The sequence below is a fragment of the Vespa crabro genome, chromosome 4 (assembly GCF_910589235.1).
Source record: "Vespa crabro chromosome 4, iyVesCrab1.2, whole genome shotgun sequence".
Taxonomy (NCBI): Eukaryota; Metazoa; Arthropoda; class Insecta; order Hymenoptera; family Vespidae; genus Vespa; species Vespa crabro.
Genome location: NC_060958.1, coordinates 9050710 through 9067192, shown reverse-complemented (window position 1 = coordinate 9067192; position 16483 = coordinate 9050710). Strand labels below are relative to the sequence as shown.

The window sequence follows — 16483 nt, the reverse complement described above, 5'->3', positions numbered from 1 at the left end:
AAAGCAATGGAAGAACTATTGTTTTATGGGGATGGGTGAGAGGGAGGGAGAGGGGCCGCCATCCTTAAGTCTCGAGATAAACGTAGTCCCATTATTATTGAACTAAAACTCTATTGTATAAAGCCATTATAGAAAGTTATTTCAACGTCTTCCGTGAAATCCAAGCGAATAAACCTTGTTCTTCGTTGAAAATAATATATTCGATGAGAATTATTATTTTCAAACGTTCATTCATCTTTACGATAATATGTTATTTTGCGCGCGTTTTTTCCTTTTTTTTTTTTTTTTTTTTTTTTTTTTTTATTCAAAATGAAAATCAATCCTGCTGCTTGCTTTTTCTTCCTTCTTTTTCTGTCTGTCTTTTTTTTTTTTCTTTTTCTTTTTTATTCTTACTTTTTTTTTTTAAGAGCAAAAATTCTTTTAAGAATCATTCAGAAACGAGATTAGAACGGAGAACGTCGGAAATTTCTTAGCGACAATGACAATAGATAATGGAGAAGTTGTAATATAATACGCGATGGTGGGCTTCGCGATGCTCGTACCTCTATGGAATCCCCCTTCCAGAAGAAGTGCTTTCCTGCGCGCCGTATAAAACCGGTGAAAGCGCCAGTCGGCCCTCCAGACAACCGCACAGTCCGACAGCGACAGGAGCTCTGCCATGGTGTATTACACGAGGCGTACTTTAGATTAACACAACAATCGTACATAATTTTAATTAAATCGGGAATAAAATCGGTGATTTTTTTTAAAGGAACGCGAACGAAATAGGAAAAATAAAAAAAAAGAGGAAAAAAAAAAGAAAAATAAGAAGAAAGGAAAAGAAAAGAGAAGAGAGAGAGAGAGAGAGAGAGAGAGAGAGAAAAAGAAATATCTAAAATAAATAAAAATTATAATATCGTAGGAAATATCGTACGTGCTGCTTTCGTGTCATTATTCGTATCCGCGATTTTTTGTGATTAGGCTAGCTTAGGATCAGGTGTTGTCATCATGAAGACTATCCTTTCGAGGACTTTGCTCGTTGCTGTGATCCTTGGGACAGGAGTATTGGGATATCCTCCACAAGAGAGACTTATGCCAGGTAGGCGATCGATAGATCGTAATTTGTAATTTAAAAAGAAACATTTTTGTGATCGTTCTTTTCACGTTGTTCTTTCTTTCCTTTTTTGTTTTTTTTTTTCTATTTCATCTTCGTATTTTTTTTTTTTTTTTCTTTTTTTTTTATATGTCCATTTATTACAAAATTATTTCGCGACTTTTAATTATTAATAATTGATTATTGTGAGAGAGAAATTTCAATCTTCTTATAACGAGTATAATTTATTTCTATTTATCGATCAATAATCACATTAGATGACATTTATAATATAAATTTTATTACTTGCGATTTTGCCCGATCAATGAAAATACGCAGGATCGGCGTTGTCGACGTTTACCATTGTCGATCTTAAGTCATATTTAACTGTCGATGAATTAAAGTTCACGGCTACAACTTGCACAACAAGTGTTCCTATAGTTTCGAAGTCGAACTATGATGTTTTCTATGAGGTTTACGATTTGTCAATTAAAAAAAAAAATCTATTTACGATAGATAATCGTCGGTTTATTATCTTTTCATTAATCGCAATAATTTCATATGTGATAACATAAAAGTTACGAAAAAGAAATTTTCTTTTTCTTCATTTCAAATTAATATTTTCTTTCGCATGGCATACTTTTAACGAAAGTAGAACGTTTCCTTTCGTAGGATAACTAATCTTAGTTAATCACGGAGAATGTAAGTACCTTCTCCTTCATGAAACGTGTCAGTATTTAAAATTTCTTTAATTCTCCACCATGTTTCGTAGATAATAATGTTTTAAACTCTCCCTATGATCTTTGCAATCTTGGGAATTGATGAAACTAAGGTGCACTTTCCTTATAGCCACACCTTTCAAATCTTTCATTTCACGTTGGTTAATGAATAATCAGCGAAAGTTCCGTACGTTCTCAAAGATCGAGATTGAAAAACTTAAACGTGTGTGTTTGTGTGTATGTGTATGAGTGTTGAGTTCTTTTTTTTTTCTTTCTCCTTTTTTCTTTCCCTTCGTCTTAAAATCTTTCTTGCAACATCAATTTATTAACGCGATACTAAAGCTAACATTTCTCCGTATACGTATACGACTGATATCGAATCGCGAACGAACGTCGAAAGGAAAGAATTTCTTCTAGGATAGTTTAGAAATAGTATATCATTGATCGTCGGTGTTTCACGATAATGAGGAATCCATCTTGGTGCAGTATCACTAATTGCATCGATTGCATCGTTAATCGACGAGGAAGATTTTTAAATTTCTTAAGGAGTTACAGAATTGCACTTTTATTATCGATTGATAACTTAAACATTGACAGACTCATCGAAGACATACGTTTGCAAAAGATTTCCTCAATGGAACCTATCTCTTTCTCTCTCTCTCTCTCTCTCTCTCTCTCTCTCTCTCTCTCTTTATATATATATATATATATATATATTTTTTTTTTTACGATATTATTTACGAAATTTATTTACGATATTACAAGTTCGTTGATAATATTACAACATTTTAATAAAAGAAAATAATAATGAATTGATTATTATATTTCATCTTGTATTATCAGAAATACTTTCACACGTTCACTCGTTCACATTTCACTATTTGTATTTGCTATTCAACTCGACCGTACTTTCTCAAAGGAAGATAATGGAACCATCGTGATCGCGGAGAAATGTGAAGGTCTTTCGAGCGCAGCACGTGAACGTGCAAGATGATAGTCAAAGGAAACTCGTGAGTTTGCACATGCATATGCACACGAACAATCTTCCTCCTACAATCGCAAAAGAAATGTCGACCGATGGGATATCTGCGTTAAAGAAGGTGCGAATAATTGAATTGACGACGATGATATGGAGCAATAAAAGTGAAAATCATAATATTAATAATAATAATAATAATAATAATAATAATAATAATAATAATAATAATAGTTTAATTTCTTTGACGAGAGAGAGCACCGGAATCACGTGTGGCACGTGAATACACGTGCTTTTGCACGTGCCACCTTTAAGGTCGCGTTATGCGCGAAGGATCGGAGAGAGCTACGAACGAGGGAGAGAGAGAGAGAGAGAGAGAGAGAGATCTACGAACTAGAGAGACAGAAGGAGAGAGAGAGAGAGAGAGAAGGAGAGAGAGAGAGAGAGAGAGGGAGAGAGAGAAACAGACAGTACGTTGTTAAACCTTTTCCTCGAACGGATTAATACCATCGAAGGAAACGTCACGTGCTTGTGGACTCGGCCGACCGTCTGAAATCACGCGACTATCGTCTTGTCAATTATCGACGAAGCTCGTCTTCTTTAGTTGCTATATATCCGTGATGTGGTCCATGAAGGCCACGACAAACTCGTTTATACGGGTAAAATCTTTTTTTTTTTTACATAGAAAGAACATATATTGTGTTCGTAATTTAGTGTATTATAAAATATTGATATTCAAATTATTTTATATATATATATATTTATATATATAAATCATCGCGGTCCTCGTAAAAATAATTAAGTATTTTTATCTTGTCAAATTCATTTATGATTATTATTAATACGTATTATTAGATAGCCAAGATATATATGACATTGACATTGACCGAGCATAGATTGGGTCATAAATAAATGACACACACACACTCTCTCTCTCTCTCTCTCTCTCTCTCTCTCTCTCTCTTTCACACACACACACACATTTTTATATACACGATTGTTGACTCGTCGATCATCACTTTGGAGAAAGCGTGTTAGAAATGACACATAGGAATAATAGCAAAGGTTTATATTACAGCGATATCTGTTTTCCACGTTATAACGTAGAAAAGATCGTCGTACTTACATTGCACCAACTATACTTCCCGTCATTGACACTGATTCTATTCCTTGTCCTCGCACGTGATCTCTAATTAACTGGTTTTACACGGCGACTTCGATGATTATGGGGGCGTGAAGTTCAGTTTTACGACATTCGTCCATAATACATATCCATTTATTTCATAATTTTATCGATGTCGATTTGACGTCGATCGGATCTTTTTTTTATATAATACGAAATATCAGAAATTTATCTTTATCCGTTAACGAAGGAGAATTCAATCGGAATAGCTAAAGTTTAAATTAATTATACGATAATGCAATTATCACGAAAGATTCCGATTAAAAATATCAATTTATATTTTCTCGTCGTTCATAATGAGACCCGTAAATGCATACAGAATAAATATTAGAAGGATCATATATTAATTCGATATTTATTAGCCGGTTTCAGTACTTACCGATCGTACGATAAAATTTCCGTGGTTTTTCGTGCCCACCTTGTTTTATTATACGTCGATAGAGGAATTCAAGGAAATTCTCGTTAATTAATCCGCTCACATTGTTTTTACGGTAAAAACGAAATCCGACGATATAGAGAAACGAGATCGAGTTCGATCTTCCTGCATCGATTTTCATGGTTGTTTTCCTATGTTGTGAATAAAAAAGAGAAAAAGAAAGAAAAACAAGAAAGAAAAGAAAAGAAATGATAAATATTATCTCTAATGCGATCGTCGTGGGAATCATGTTGATTTAAACGTCAACATTCGAGGGACAGTTCGAACGTCCAAAGTGTTATTAGAGTCCGCAGGGCGTATGGTTAATCGTAGAAAAGCGCGACATTATAAGAGCAGAGAATAACCCCTAGAGATTCGAATCCAGCTTAGAGTCGAGCAATTAACAATCATCGGGTCTTTAAATCGTATCACGTTTTGTACACTGATATATCTTGTAATTTCGAGATTCGATAGAGATAAAGAGAGATAGATAAATAAATAGATAAATAGATGGATAGATAGAGAAAGAGAGAGAGAGAGAGAGAGATAGATAAAGAAAGAAAGAAAGAGGATGGGGGTGAAACGACACACGTCCAGTAACAAACTTTTTCGATTCTTTTCATAAATAGAAACATTCTTTGCTACCAATTATGAACCATACATTAGCCAGTATCTCTCCATATATCGCCAAAGGCAACACTCTTTCTTTCCTCGGAGACTCTTTTTTTTATACGGGATAAAGAAAAAAAAAAAAAAAAGAAAAGAAAAGAAAAGAAAAGAAAAGAAAAGAAAGAAAAGAGAAAACACACAAGGCGTATTATATCCTGTCAACGTAACAATAATACCTATAGCAATATTTTAAAAATCTACGCTCGTATTTTCTCGTTAAAAAGAAAAATGTTTCCCCAAGTTGAAAGTTGTGTTACACGCATACATATATATATATATATATATATATATATATATATATATATATATATACCCACGCATATTATTGCGAACGTTGAGTTAATCCTCGCATATCCGTAATATCACGAGAATGGAATACCTATTAAGTTGAAATTCGCGAATAAGAAATGGCGATTCGAGTCGAACATTTTTAAGTATAATTAAATGAACGTTTAGCAATGGACTCTCTACTAATGATTTTCGTTTTGGTAATATTACGGATTGTTAGGATATAACTGATATATTGCATGATCTATCATGCATCCACACGTAATCCACGTGTTTGTGTTCTACCCTCGGGAGTCTAATAGAAATCCAATGGACGTATGTAGGACATCGAGCTATCTTTTCTCTCTCTTTCTCTTTCTTTTTCTTTCTTTTTTTATTTTTTTTTTTTTTTTCTTTCACGTTTCAACGAACGTGCCTTAGATTTCTAGCGGCTTCTGACTTTCGATCAACGTCGATCTCCGACGTTTTCCTACTGTCCGGTAGTTCTCGATCGCGCTTTCGGGCGAAAACTGAACGACAAGCCACGAGGTGAGAACGCTCGTGAATGTTTGTAAATGATCCGATATATACCGTACGTATATAGATATTTGTCGTTGTATTGGTGAGCTCGATTCGCGCCATAAAATCGTGTTCTCCCTCGTGCACCATTATACAGAATTCACGTGCTCGAGAGCGTGGCGGCCGGTGCACCGTTCTATGCACGTGACGTACGGTGCAACGTGGTCACGTGCTCACGCAAGGCACACCGGCCTTTACTGCTGGTGTATTATAGCTCGAAAGGGAAGGCGATAGCGTCGCGACGGGTTAACCGCGGAACGCTAAGTGTTTCCTTCCTTTTCCGACTAGCCGCAAAAGATTTCTTACCTTTTTCTTTTTTGCTTTTTTTTTTTTTTTTTTTTAATTTTTCTTTCTTTTTTTTTTTTTTTTTTTTTTAATTTTTCTTTCTTTTTTTTTTTTTTTTTTCTTTTTACATAGGTAGTTAGGTAGCTAGGTAGATAAGTAGATAGATTGGTAGTTAGGTAGCTTGGTAGATGGATAGATAGATAGGTATTTGTAAATCTTCATGCTATGAAGCATGACCATGATTAATGCAATATAGATATATTTGTCTATACGGTAATATTTATTATATATCCTCGTAAGGTATATAGAATTATATGACAAATATAGTAGCGACAAATGGGATTAATGATTAATTGCAAAATTAAGCATTGAGATTACGCACAAATGTGTGTTTTCTTTTTCTTTTTCTTTCTTTTTTTTTCTTTTCTTTTTTCTCTTTTTCTTTTTTTTTTTTTTTTTCTTTGCTAGACTTGTCAAGAAAATTCAAACGAGATTCTTTTCTTCATACACTTCTTTCTTCATTCTCTCTCTCTCTCTCTCTCTCTCTCTCTCTCTCTCTTTACTCTTCTCATATATTACTTATATATGATATTTTCATATAAGAAAAACAAGTTAAAGGTATTAGGAAGTGTATGTACGTGGTTCAAAGTGTCGGCCAAGTACATTATAAGATACAAACCGAACAAGTCCGTTTTCTAGGTCGGCCTTTACACCGCGCCTAATAAGTAATTACTTTTATTGAGCGCTTAGAGAAAAGCCGACGTTGGGCCGTTCAACGAACGGAATGCGGTCTTATTCCCTGTCGATCGTCTAAAAGCAGTAAGAGTTCGAGCACTATTTCCGAGTCGATCTTTCTTTCGTTCGCTCTCTCTCTCTCTCTTTCTCTCTTTCTATCTATCTATCTCTCTCTCTCTCTCTCTCTCTCTTTCTGTCGAAACGACAATTGATTTATTTCAGTAAGAGAAAAAGAAAAAAAAAAAGAAACGAGATATAGAAAGAAAGAGAAAGATAGATGGACAAAAAAACAGACAGACTGACAGACAGACAGATGAAAAGAGAAAAATAATAAATATGTCATTTTTAATTCTCTCGGGATATATAAACTGGTCTAATTTTAATTATATACCTATATTCGTTAGCATTATGTTACGTCAATTTCAACGACGAGTTTTCTAAAACAGTTTAACCATTTTCGCCGATGAGAACGCGCTCTGGTCGCTTCGTGAGACATGATATGAGAAAGAAAGGAAAAAAAAGAGCGAACGAGAGAGAGAGAGAGAGAGAGAGAGAGAGAAAGAGAGAGGGGTGGGGGAGAGAGACGGGGGGAAGGGGAGGAGTAAGGGAAAGAAAAAAAAAAAGAAACGTCGTTCACCTCGCGCGATCAGAGTGAAATTGAGAGATTACGTGGGATCATTCCTTGTTCGTCTTCTTCATATAAGACAACACGCGTTCACCGATGAACGAACTTCCCGATACACATAAACTTTTCTCCCCTTACATTACTAACTCTTTCTTGTCTCTTAATCGATCAGGTTAGACGTTGATCCGATTATATGAGCGGAAATTACTGAAATATTTGTTAAACCGATACGATCGAAATGCTCTCCTTTTAAATCATTTACGAACGTAAATAGAAAGAGAGAGAGAGAGAGAGAGAGAGTGATAGAGAGGGTGTGGAGGAGGGGTGAATGTATCGTGAATTTTCGTGATATTTAAGTTCGATGTTCCAGTCATCCTTGAATGCAAGGATACGATCGTAACGTGTTCAACCTGAACAAAGAGGTGAAGACGACAATGAGTAAGCTGTTGAGCATTCGAAAAATTCGCACCCACGGTCTTTCTCTTTCTCTCTCTCTCTCACTTTCGACACGACAAAAGGATTTTCTTTCTTTTTTTCTTTCTCTCTCTCTCTCTCTCTCTCTCTCCTCTCTCTCTCTCTCTCTCTTTCTCTATCTTTCTCTTGGACATCTTGTAAGACGGCATTCCATTGTGAATGGATAAAGAACGCGAGTGGTGATAATTTACCAAATTTATAATCTGATGATCGTGGGCGAGTATTCAACAGCTTCGATGAATCGAATTAAGAAAATAACAAACTTTAAGAGGAAATTTTAAGATACGAAATCAATGATAAAATTGGTAGAAAGTCTAAATGTTTTTTTTATGCGTTTTTTTTTTTTATGTTCGTATATTCGATTTAAATCGGATAAATTGTGCTAGGTGACTTTATCGATCGACGCGTAACTTCTATTACGTTAGAATGTTAAAATGAAATGATTTTACGAGGCAAGTAATTATATTGGTCTTTAATGAAAATTAACGATCGAATATAAACGTCTAAATGTTTCTTTTTGTTTTGTTTTCTTTTTTTTTCTTTTTTTTTTGAGGAGTGGGGGAAGGTTATGACGTCGGATACACGGAATATACAGGGAATATATTTTACGATAGAAACGATATTTTTCTGTTTTTTTTTTTTTCTTTTTTTTTTCTCTTTCTTTTTCTTTTTCTTTTATACGCAACGCGCCATCTGTCTAATTCGTCGGTTAGATATATTTAATTACTAGCGTTTAGATTTTAATTAATCTACGGATTGAAAAGATCTATTAGGAAAAACTGTAATTATCACGAATACGATTAAATTCTAATCCTTGAATTTTCCACGATCGCTTTCAGTATTTAATATCAATTATGTTTTAAGGAGGATCATTTTTCTCAACAATTCATCGCGTTTGCCTAATGAATATTAATTAATTTCAGATAAAAATTGCGCCCTCGTTACGCGTTTCTCTATAAAATCAACCGCAAATAAATCGTCGATTGATCGTAAGCAAGCCTTCCCATAAAATAAGTTCGATTTCAATAACCAACGTTCAAGCGGGAATATTTTTATCGGCTTGGAAAGCTAATACGAGTGACAAATCGTGCTTCGTTTCACGACAGTTACGATCGTTATTCGTGGTCGATTCTCCGACTCGTTTAATTAGTATTACTACTTGGTATAGTCAGATATAGTCAGGCTATAGTCTGGTATAGTCAGGTATAGTCAGGTTTCTTTGACGACTGTTCGAAACTATTGAGATTAATTGTAATCATCGAAAGGCATAAATGACAATCACTTTGTGATAGATTTCTTTCTTTTTTTCTCTCTCGTTGTTTTTCGTAAAGAACGAATTATTTTCTAGGTCAACAACGAACGTCGGCGAACGTATGTACTTACGTACGTACTTACGTACTTACGTACGTAAGTAAGTAATACCATTTAAGTGTTGGAAAATCGTTTCTTATTTCTCAATTAACTCGTAACGGATATAAGGAAAGAGAAAGAGAAAAGAAGAATGTTCGAAGCGATCGAACGGCGGTGGTATAACATTGCTTTTTGTTCGTTCCAAAGGCGTCGCGCATTTCGATGGTGAGAGGAAAAGGAAAATATGTGAGAGGCGAGAGTGTCCCACGTGAAAGACATGAAAAATGATTTAACAATATGAAGAAACTCGGTCATAGTTTTTGGATTAAAAGAAAGAAAAGAAAAAGAAAAAAACATGAAGGACCCTCTCTCTCTCTCTCTCTCTCTCTCTCTCTCTTTCTTTCTTTATCTATTTCGATTAGCTTATAGATCTTACGACAAGAGAAAGAATTATTTTTACGTTTTAACGCTTTGTGTTCACGAAACCGTAAAAATATTTCTCTTTATACGTACCTCCGTGTACTCCTCGACTCTACCGAAGACTTTCTGACGAATCTAAACGAGTAGTTTCTCTCACTAAACTCGAAGTTGTTTTGATCGTATAGTTCTCTCTCTCTCTCTCTCTCTCTCTTTGTTTAGTTTTTTTTTTTTTTTTGGATAACAAGACAAGGTCATGCACATCGCAAATTTACAAATCGTTTCAGGTATGAGTTTAATGGATGTTCGTTTTCGAGGAAGGGAATAAACAGCGATAGTTTTTATTTACGTAAAGATAATTGTGTGTATGTCGCGTTGTATGAAATGCAATCGTTTATATACAACATGTGTACGTAAATATATATATATATATATATATAAGTATGTTATGTATGTTAGTAAGACACTTTATTGCGATCATAGTTCGAAATACGTCTTAAATCATTTGAAGGTCCTTAGAAAGTAAAAGCCCTGTGGATATCGTCAATTTATAGTGTCATTTTCTCTCTTTCTCTTTCTCTTTCGTTTTTATTTATAGAAACATTGATACGTTTGCAGAATTTCATGAATTAAGGGACGATGTTACTTTTTATATATAAAAACAAACGTATCGTTAAAATATTCTCGTAGCGTATCAATAAATTATTTTAATTTAGGTTTCGCTGTAATTCGTTCGTATATTTCGCGTGTAAAAAAAAAAAAGAAAAAAAAAAAAAAAAAAAGAAAAAAAAAGTTCTTCATGTAAATAGAAAATCGATGATTCACAAGTAGTATCACTTACGTTCATTCACTCGTCGTAATTGAAAGAATCTCGTTATAGCGATCCCTCGTGATTATTATTTCCACCGCTTATGTTGGTAAATACGATGATATAAATTATCTTTGTAAAAGAGCAATATCCTGACACGATGACACGAATGTTTCATATGAACATAACGTTCATCAGATCGGTAACATCCATGAGAAAATCTATAACGTTGAAAATTTATTAGAGGAATTCTTGACAGTGCAGCCTATAACCTTTCGACTTGAGAGTATAGTATTTATTAGTAAATGAAGCGTAAACGATTAAACGTATTTACGTACGTGTGTGCGCACCGCTAATAGATACATGTGTATGATATCGAATCAGAACGATCGTAAATTTTACTTACGTACTTACATGTATATACATATATATATATATATATATATATATATATATATATATATATTATATGTATATATAAGACATCAACTTGCGTGGGTAAAAATTATAAGGATATCCCACGTATTCCATCAAAGTTATAGCGTTTGTTCGTAATTTAGAAAAAAAAAAAAAAAAAAAAAAAAAAAAGAAAAAAAAAATAGGAAAGAGGAAAAGATTCGTCAGATTCGAAGAAACATTTTAATATTTACATTTTTTTTCTTTTTCCCCTATTACATCCAATCCACCCTCGAAGTTATGCTCGTGTATTATGACACACCCTATGTATATATATATATATTTTTTTTTTTTCTTCTCGCGGTGTACAATAAAGCGCCGATAAGAAAAAAAAAAAAGCGTCCGTTGTCTCAGAAGGAAAAACTAAAATCGTTCTTTCGCAAGCACACAGTTAAAGCGGCGTCGCGCTCATGGCTCCATCGTATTTTTACCCTTCCTTTGCTTATTTATTACATACACGGAGAACGTTCCACGCGCGTTTGCCACCGTGGGCACGCTTTTATTCGCTCTCGTGGTCTTGATCGATCGTAAATTCGAACACAAGGTGCTTCGAATGCGTTCGACCGTACCAGATTTGTATGCTTTTCTAAAAGTTCATTCTTCCCCAGCCCCCTCCCCTCTCCTCCCTCTCTCATTTATTTCACGATTTTATCTTTCGATCGATAGAACGTAAACTTTTCATTATTTTCTTCGTTATTATCGCTATGAATTGGCACTTTCTTAAACCATGATACGTATTTTCCAACTTAACGATCACATGTATAATTACTTTGGCTCGTTGCTACGAGCGTTTTGTTTTTTTTTTTTTTTTCTTTTTTTTTTTCATTCTTTCTTTCCTTTTTTTTCCCTTGTTTTTTGATTTCTTTTCTCCTTTTTTCGTACGCGTCATTATTATAAAAGTATCACAAAACGCGGGAAATATCGTAGGAGGAGATATAATAAAATAAACGCAAAAAGAAAAGAAAAAGAAAAAGAAAAAGAAAAATAAAAAAAGAAAAAAAATATAAAAGAATCGAAGAATAAGTCGCAACGTAGAAATCGCACGAAGATCAGCGGGAAACTTACGCGACGAGTTGAGCAAGTCCAACAAACATTGCTACACATAGTACTCTCTTGTAATTATACGAAGGATATAGGCTCCGGTTTCAAGTGTGTCTAGAGAGAGAGCCCGTCGCGCAATAAAGTATCATCGAGGATTTATAACGGCTTGCAAAACGATCAACGCGGATAAGCTTCTTGGAGAGTATCGACGTAAGGAGAAGAGAAAAAAAAATTGAGCTAGAGAGAGAGAGAAAGAGAGAGAGAGAGACAGGACAGGAGGAGAAAAAAAAAAGAGAAAAGAAATGGATTATAATCTTCTAGCTCGTTAGTTCTACCGAAGTAGACCGTAACGTCGTCTTAATTATGTCGTCAAGTGAACTCATCATTCTTCTGGCTATTAATTAATAAGAATAAAACGGGGACGATTTTAAGACAGTGGTTGTTAACTCGTACAAAAAGACAAAGACGAAGACGAAGACGAAGACGAAGAAGAAAAATATCATTAAAAGTCACGTGACATGATTCGTGACCCGCGTAATCCCTTCTCAACAGTTAAGCAGCTAATTGGCAGCAATCCCGAGATAACAAAGTCGCACGATGACTGTTAACGAACGTTAGAACGCAAATCCATGCTCTATACCAAAGAGAAAATAGAGAGAAAGAGAGAGAGAGAGAGAAATATCGTATGCCTCTTTACCGTTAGTGATCTTCCATGGCATGTGTTAATACGAAAAAAAGGAAAAAAGAAAAAGAAAAAGAAAAAAAAAAAAATATGGCACAGCACTTCGGGCTGTTGCATCGAATGCCGTAGTTTACTCCGTGAGCGTCGTGAACTTTAAACGTTCCCTCGCGAGTTCACCAAGTCCTTGAATCGAATATTTCTTCGAGTTAACTATTCGTGACTAGTAGAGTTTCGTTCGATGACCGTTTGTAAAAGTCATCGCGATCTAAACACCTTCCACCTTTTCTCTTTCATATTCCTTTTTCATATTTCCTTCTTTCTTCCTTTCTTTTGTTCTTTATTGTTAACGATTCAATTTTTTTTTCTTTTCTTTTTTTTTTTTTTTCCTTTTTTTTTCAAGACCCTTCTACTCTTTCGATCATGAAAAAGAGAGAGAGAGAGAGAGAGAGAGAGAGAGAGAGAGAGAGAGAGAGAGAGAGAGAGAGAGAGAGAGAGAGAGAGAGAAAGATTCAATAAAGATATATATATATATATATATATATATATATACATATATGTATATAAAAGAAGGAACGTCGAGTACGCTTATTCTCGTTCTCAAGCACCTTTAATTGGCTCGTAGGATAATACCACCATCATGATGTGTTTTGCTTAACGTTCGGCATTTGTACCCCTTACTCGATTCATAGCTTTTTCCATACGATTTAAAGATTTGAAAGATTCTCCGATTTTGGGGAGAAAGAAGGAACTTCTCTATCTCTCTCTCTCTCTCTCTCTCTCTTTCTCTCTCTCTCTCTTTCTTTCTTTCTTTCAAGAAGAGATTTACGTTAAAAGAGATAAACCATACTCGTAGAAGTACTTTAGTAACTGGGTCCTTGAGTCGAACCTATGGAATGTCATGCACGTTGCATTGTTCACAATTCCCTGTCTCCTCGAGGGAATCGTAAAAACTATCTAACTAGATTTATGTACTCACGGTTTAACTCTAGCCCTCCTCGCTTGATCGACTATCGATCGATACGCTCGACGATCCTCGCCGATCGGATAGATCAAAAAGAATCAGTATTGTTCAAGGAAGAATTTTAGTGTTCTTTATCAAAGCCCACGTTGGATAAGACAATGATCTGAACTCTGATCGAGATATCGAAAGTCTTTAATCGATATATACGCTGATACACACACACATATATATATATATATCGTTTGGTCTTTTATTATATTTTGCAATCGATCATGTAATAGTGCCACATTGTAAAGGTTCATTTAAAAGGATATATTAAACGAAATATTTGTCTATTTTTAATAACTATAATTGAGATAATTAATATCGAGTTAATATCAAGGTATAACAAATTGATTCGTTACGAGATACATACATATTATTTAAATAATATTTCATCGAATATTTTTCTTGCAATTGTAGATCTTTTTTGATTGATTTGTATATGGTTTAAGGTTCATTCACGCGTGACACCAATAATGTACTAACAATCACGGACGCCGTTAGGCACACTGTTTACAAGACGGTCTATTAAATAGTAGCCGCCTTTACGTTATTACACTTGTAAATCAAACCTCTCGCACTCGTTGCGCTCGACTATATTACAACTCAATATAGATTTAAAAATTCATACGCGTTAATCAATTTACGAATAAATTCTTCGCTTAAAGAGGAGAGTCTGGTTTAATGGTAAACGCGCGTGACCATTATTCTCGGTTAGAAATTTAATCGCATTTGTACGAACGAGAAAGTAATAGGGATAAAAAGGGAAAAGAAAAATAAACCAGAGTTCTCCGCCGTGATCGCGTTGACCTTTTTTTTCTTCCTTTTTTTTTTCTTTCTTTCTTTTTTTCTTTTTTTTTTCTTTCACTCTATTTTCAAAACCCATAACATTTCTTTCGAAAGTAATTTCGGAGTGGGAGGGGGAGGGGACATTGCAATAGTGGCAATCGAACTTTTTCTAACGAATAAAAGTCAACGATAGGTTCGCCTGAACGAGCAAAATACGATGGGATCGATATATACCAGTCTTTTCTATCGATAAAAAAAAAGTCGTGCGTAGTAGTTAGGTTTCGCGAGTTTGTAATCGAAGGCTATCGTAAAACTACGTACTTAGAAATAAATTGTTGTGCCACCGATAGGAATTACCAAACGCAAACGATTTATCTCGTAAAATCTTAACTCGCTTTCATCGAGTTCTCCATCTTTTGAATTTCGTCGTCGGATAAGAACAGCCTTGATCGCGTTTCACAAATTCTTCAATGGATCGCGGTTTGGTCAGCGATTGAATTTCACCAGGGCCTCTCTCTCTCTCTCTCTTTTCTCTTGCAAGCCACGTTATCGTTCAGTGGAATGATTCATCATGGTGGTTTTCAAGAACCAAATAATGCTGGATATCGATCCCATCGAATCTGATCGTGTATATCTATCTTTGAATTCTTTATATATACATATATATATATATACGAACGATAAAGAAAGCCGAACGTACATAACGCCACGTATGTGTACATTTTTGTACTTACTTATGTTCGAACGAATGCGTCGTATTTTATTCGAGAGAAAAAAAAGAACCATAGAAAAAAAAAAAGAAAAAAAATCCAAAAAGAACGAAAGAGAGCGACGCAGAGAGAGAGAGAGAGAGAGAGAGAGAGAAAGAAGAAAACACAATGTCCGAGAGAAAAAAAAAGTTACGTCCATGTAACGTCATATCTCTTAAGAGTAAACCGCGTTTTATTTCTCAACGAATGCGACTTCGTGCTTCGCAGGACAAGTTTTTTTTTTCCCCCATTTTTTTCCCTTCTTTTTTTCTTCTTTTTTTCTCTCTCTCTCTCTCTCTCTCTCTCTTTTCGTTCGCGTTCTAAACTCGGGAGTCAGGGACCATTTCGGTATCGGAACGAAGTTTCAGCAATCGTCGGCACGTCCAACGCTTACAGATGGATAGATACGTTCGTTCGTGCTCGACAAGAGGAAAGAACGCCCACCGGTCGAGCTAAGGTACGAAGGAACGAACGGTAGACCCGGCACCAATCCTTTTTCCAATTGGTAGCAAACGTCCCAGATCGGAGGCACGTGATCGATCGATCACGTGCGACACGTCGGAGGTGCGTGTGCGTAAGCGCGTGCGCTTTTCTCCACGTTCCCGGTGAAGGGTTCTTGACGGTACGTATTCAACGATCGAGAACTACATCAACACCGACGATTTAATCCTATATTAATTTAATTTCATCCCAACATAATTTCTTTATTGATTATGTGAAATTCAATAAAATTCATTTCAATGGAATTTTTCTCAAAGAGACGATCTCTCAACTTTTGCACATACGACTGAATATATAAAGACTTTAGAAATTATCATTTATGTTATTTACTTGCCATCGATTGGTGGTATGCCACGTGATCGTGAAGGATAGAGAAATAATGATTGGTCAGTACGAAAATGATACCACAATATTAACTTTTCTTTTCTTTCCCCCCTCCTCCCACCACCCCTGCCCACCCCTTTTTTTTCTTCATTCTTTCACTTTGATCTCACGAGGCCTTGAAAGTTTACGCATTAATGTAATCTTAGGAAGAAAAAAAAAGGATATCATAATTTTCTCTATGAGTAAGGAATTTATCTTTAATTTCGAACGATCTCTTTCCATACGTAATATCAATTAACGTGTAATTCCGTTAGAGCGGTCACGTACACGTAAAAAGAAAAAGAGAGAGGGAGAGAGAGAGAGA

At 35.1% G+C, this 16483-nt stretch overlaps 1 protein-coding gene across 2 annotated transcripts in view; it reads left to right on the top strand.

Moving 5' to 3' along the window:
* Positions 1–435: 435 nt before the first annotated feature.
* The window catches only part of LOC124423689, a 55961-nt gene continuing 39913 nt past the window's right edge, over positions 436–16483 (top strand). Inside the window, exon 1 of one of the 2 annotated variants that reach the window (XM_046961731.1) lies at positions 436–1078. In XM_046961731.1, the coding sequence (XP_046817687.1) occupies positions 988–1078 (91 nt within the window). In that variant the 5' untranslated portion in view covers positions 436–987. Of the gene's footprint in view, positions 1079–3279; positions 3427–16483 lie in introns of those variants that run through there. The other variant, XM_046961732.1, reaches the window with a different exon arrangement.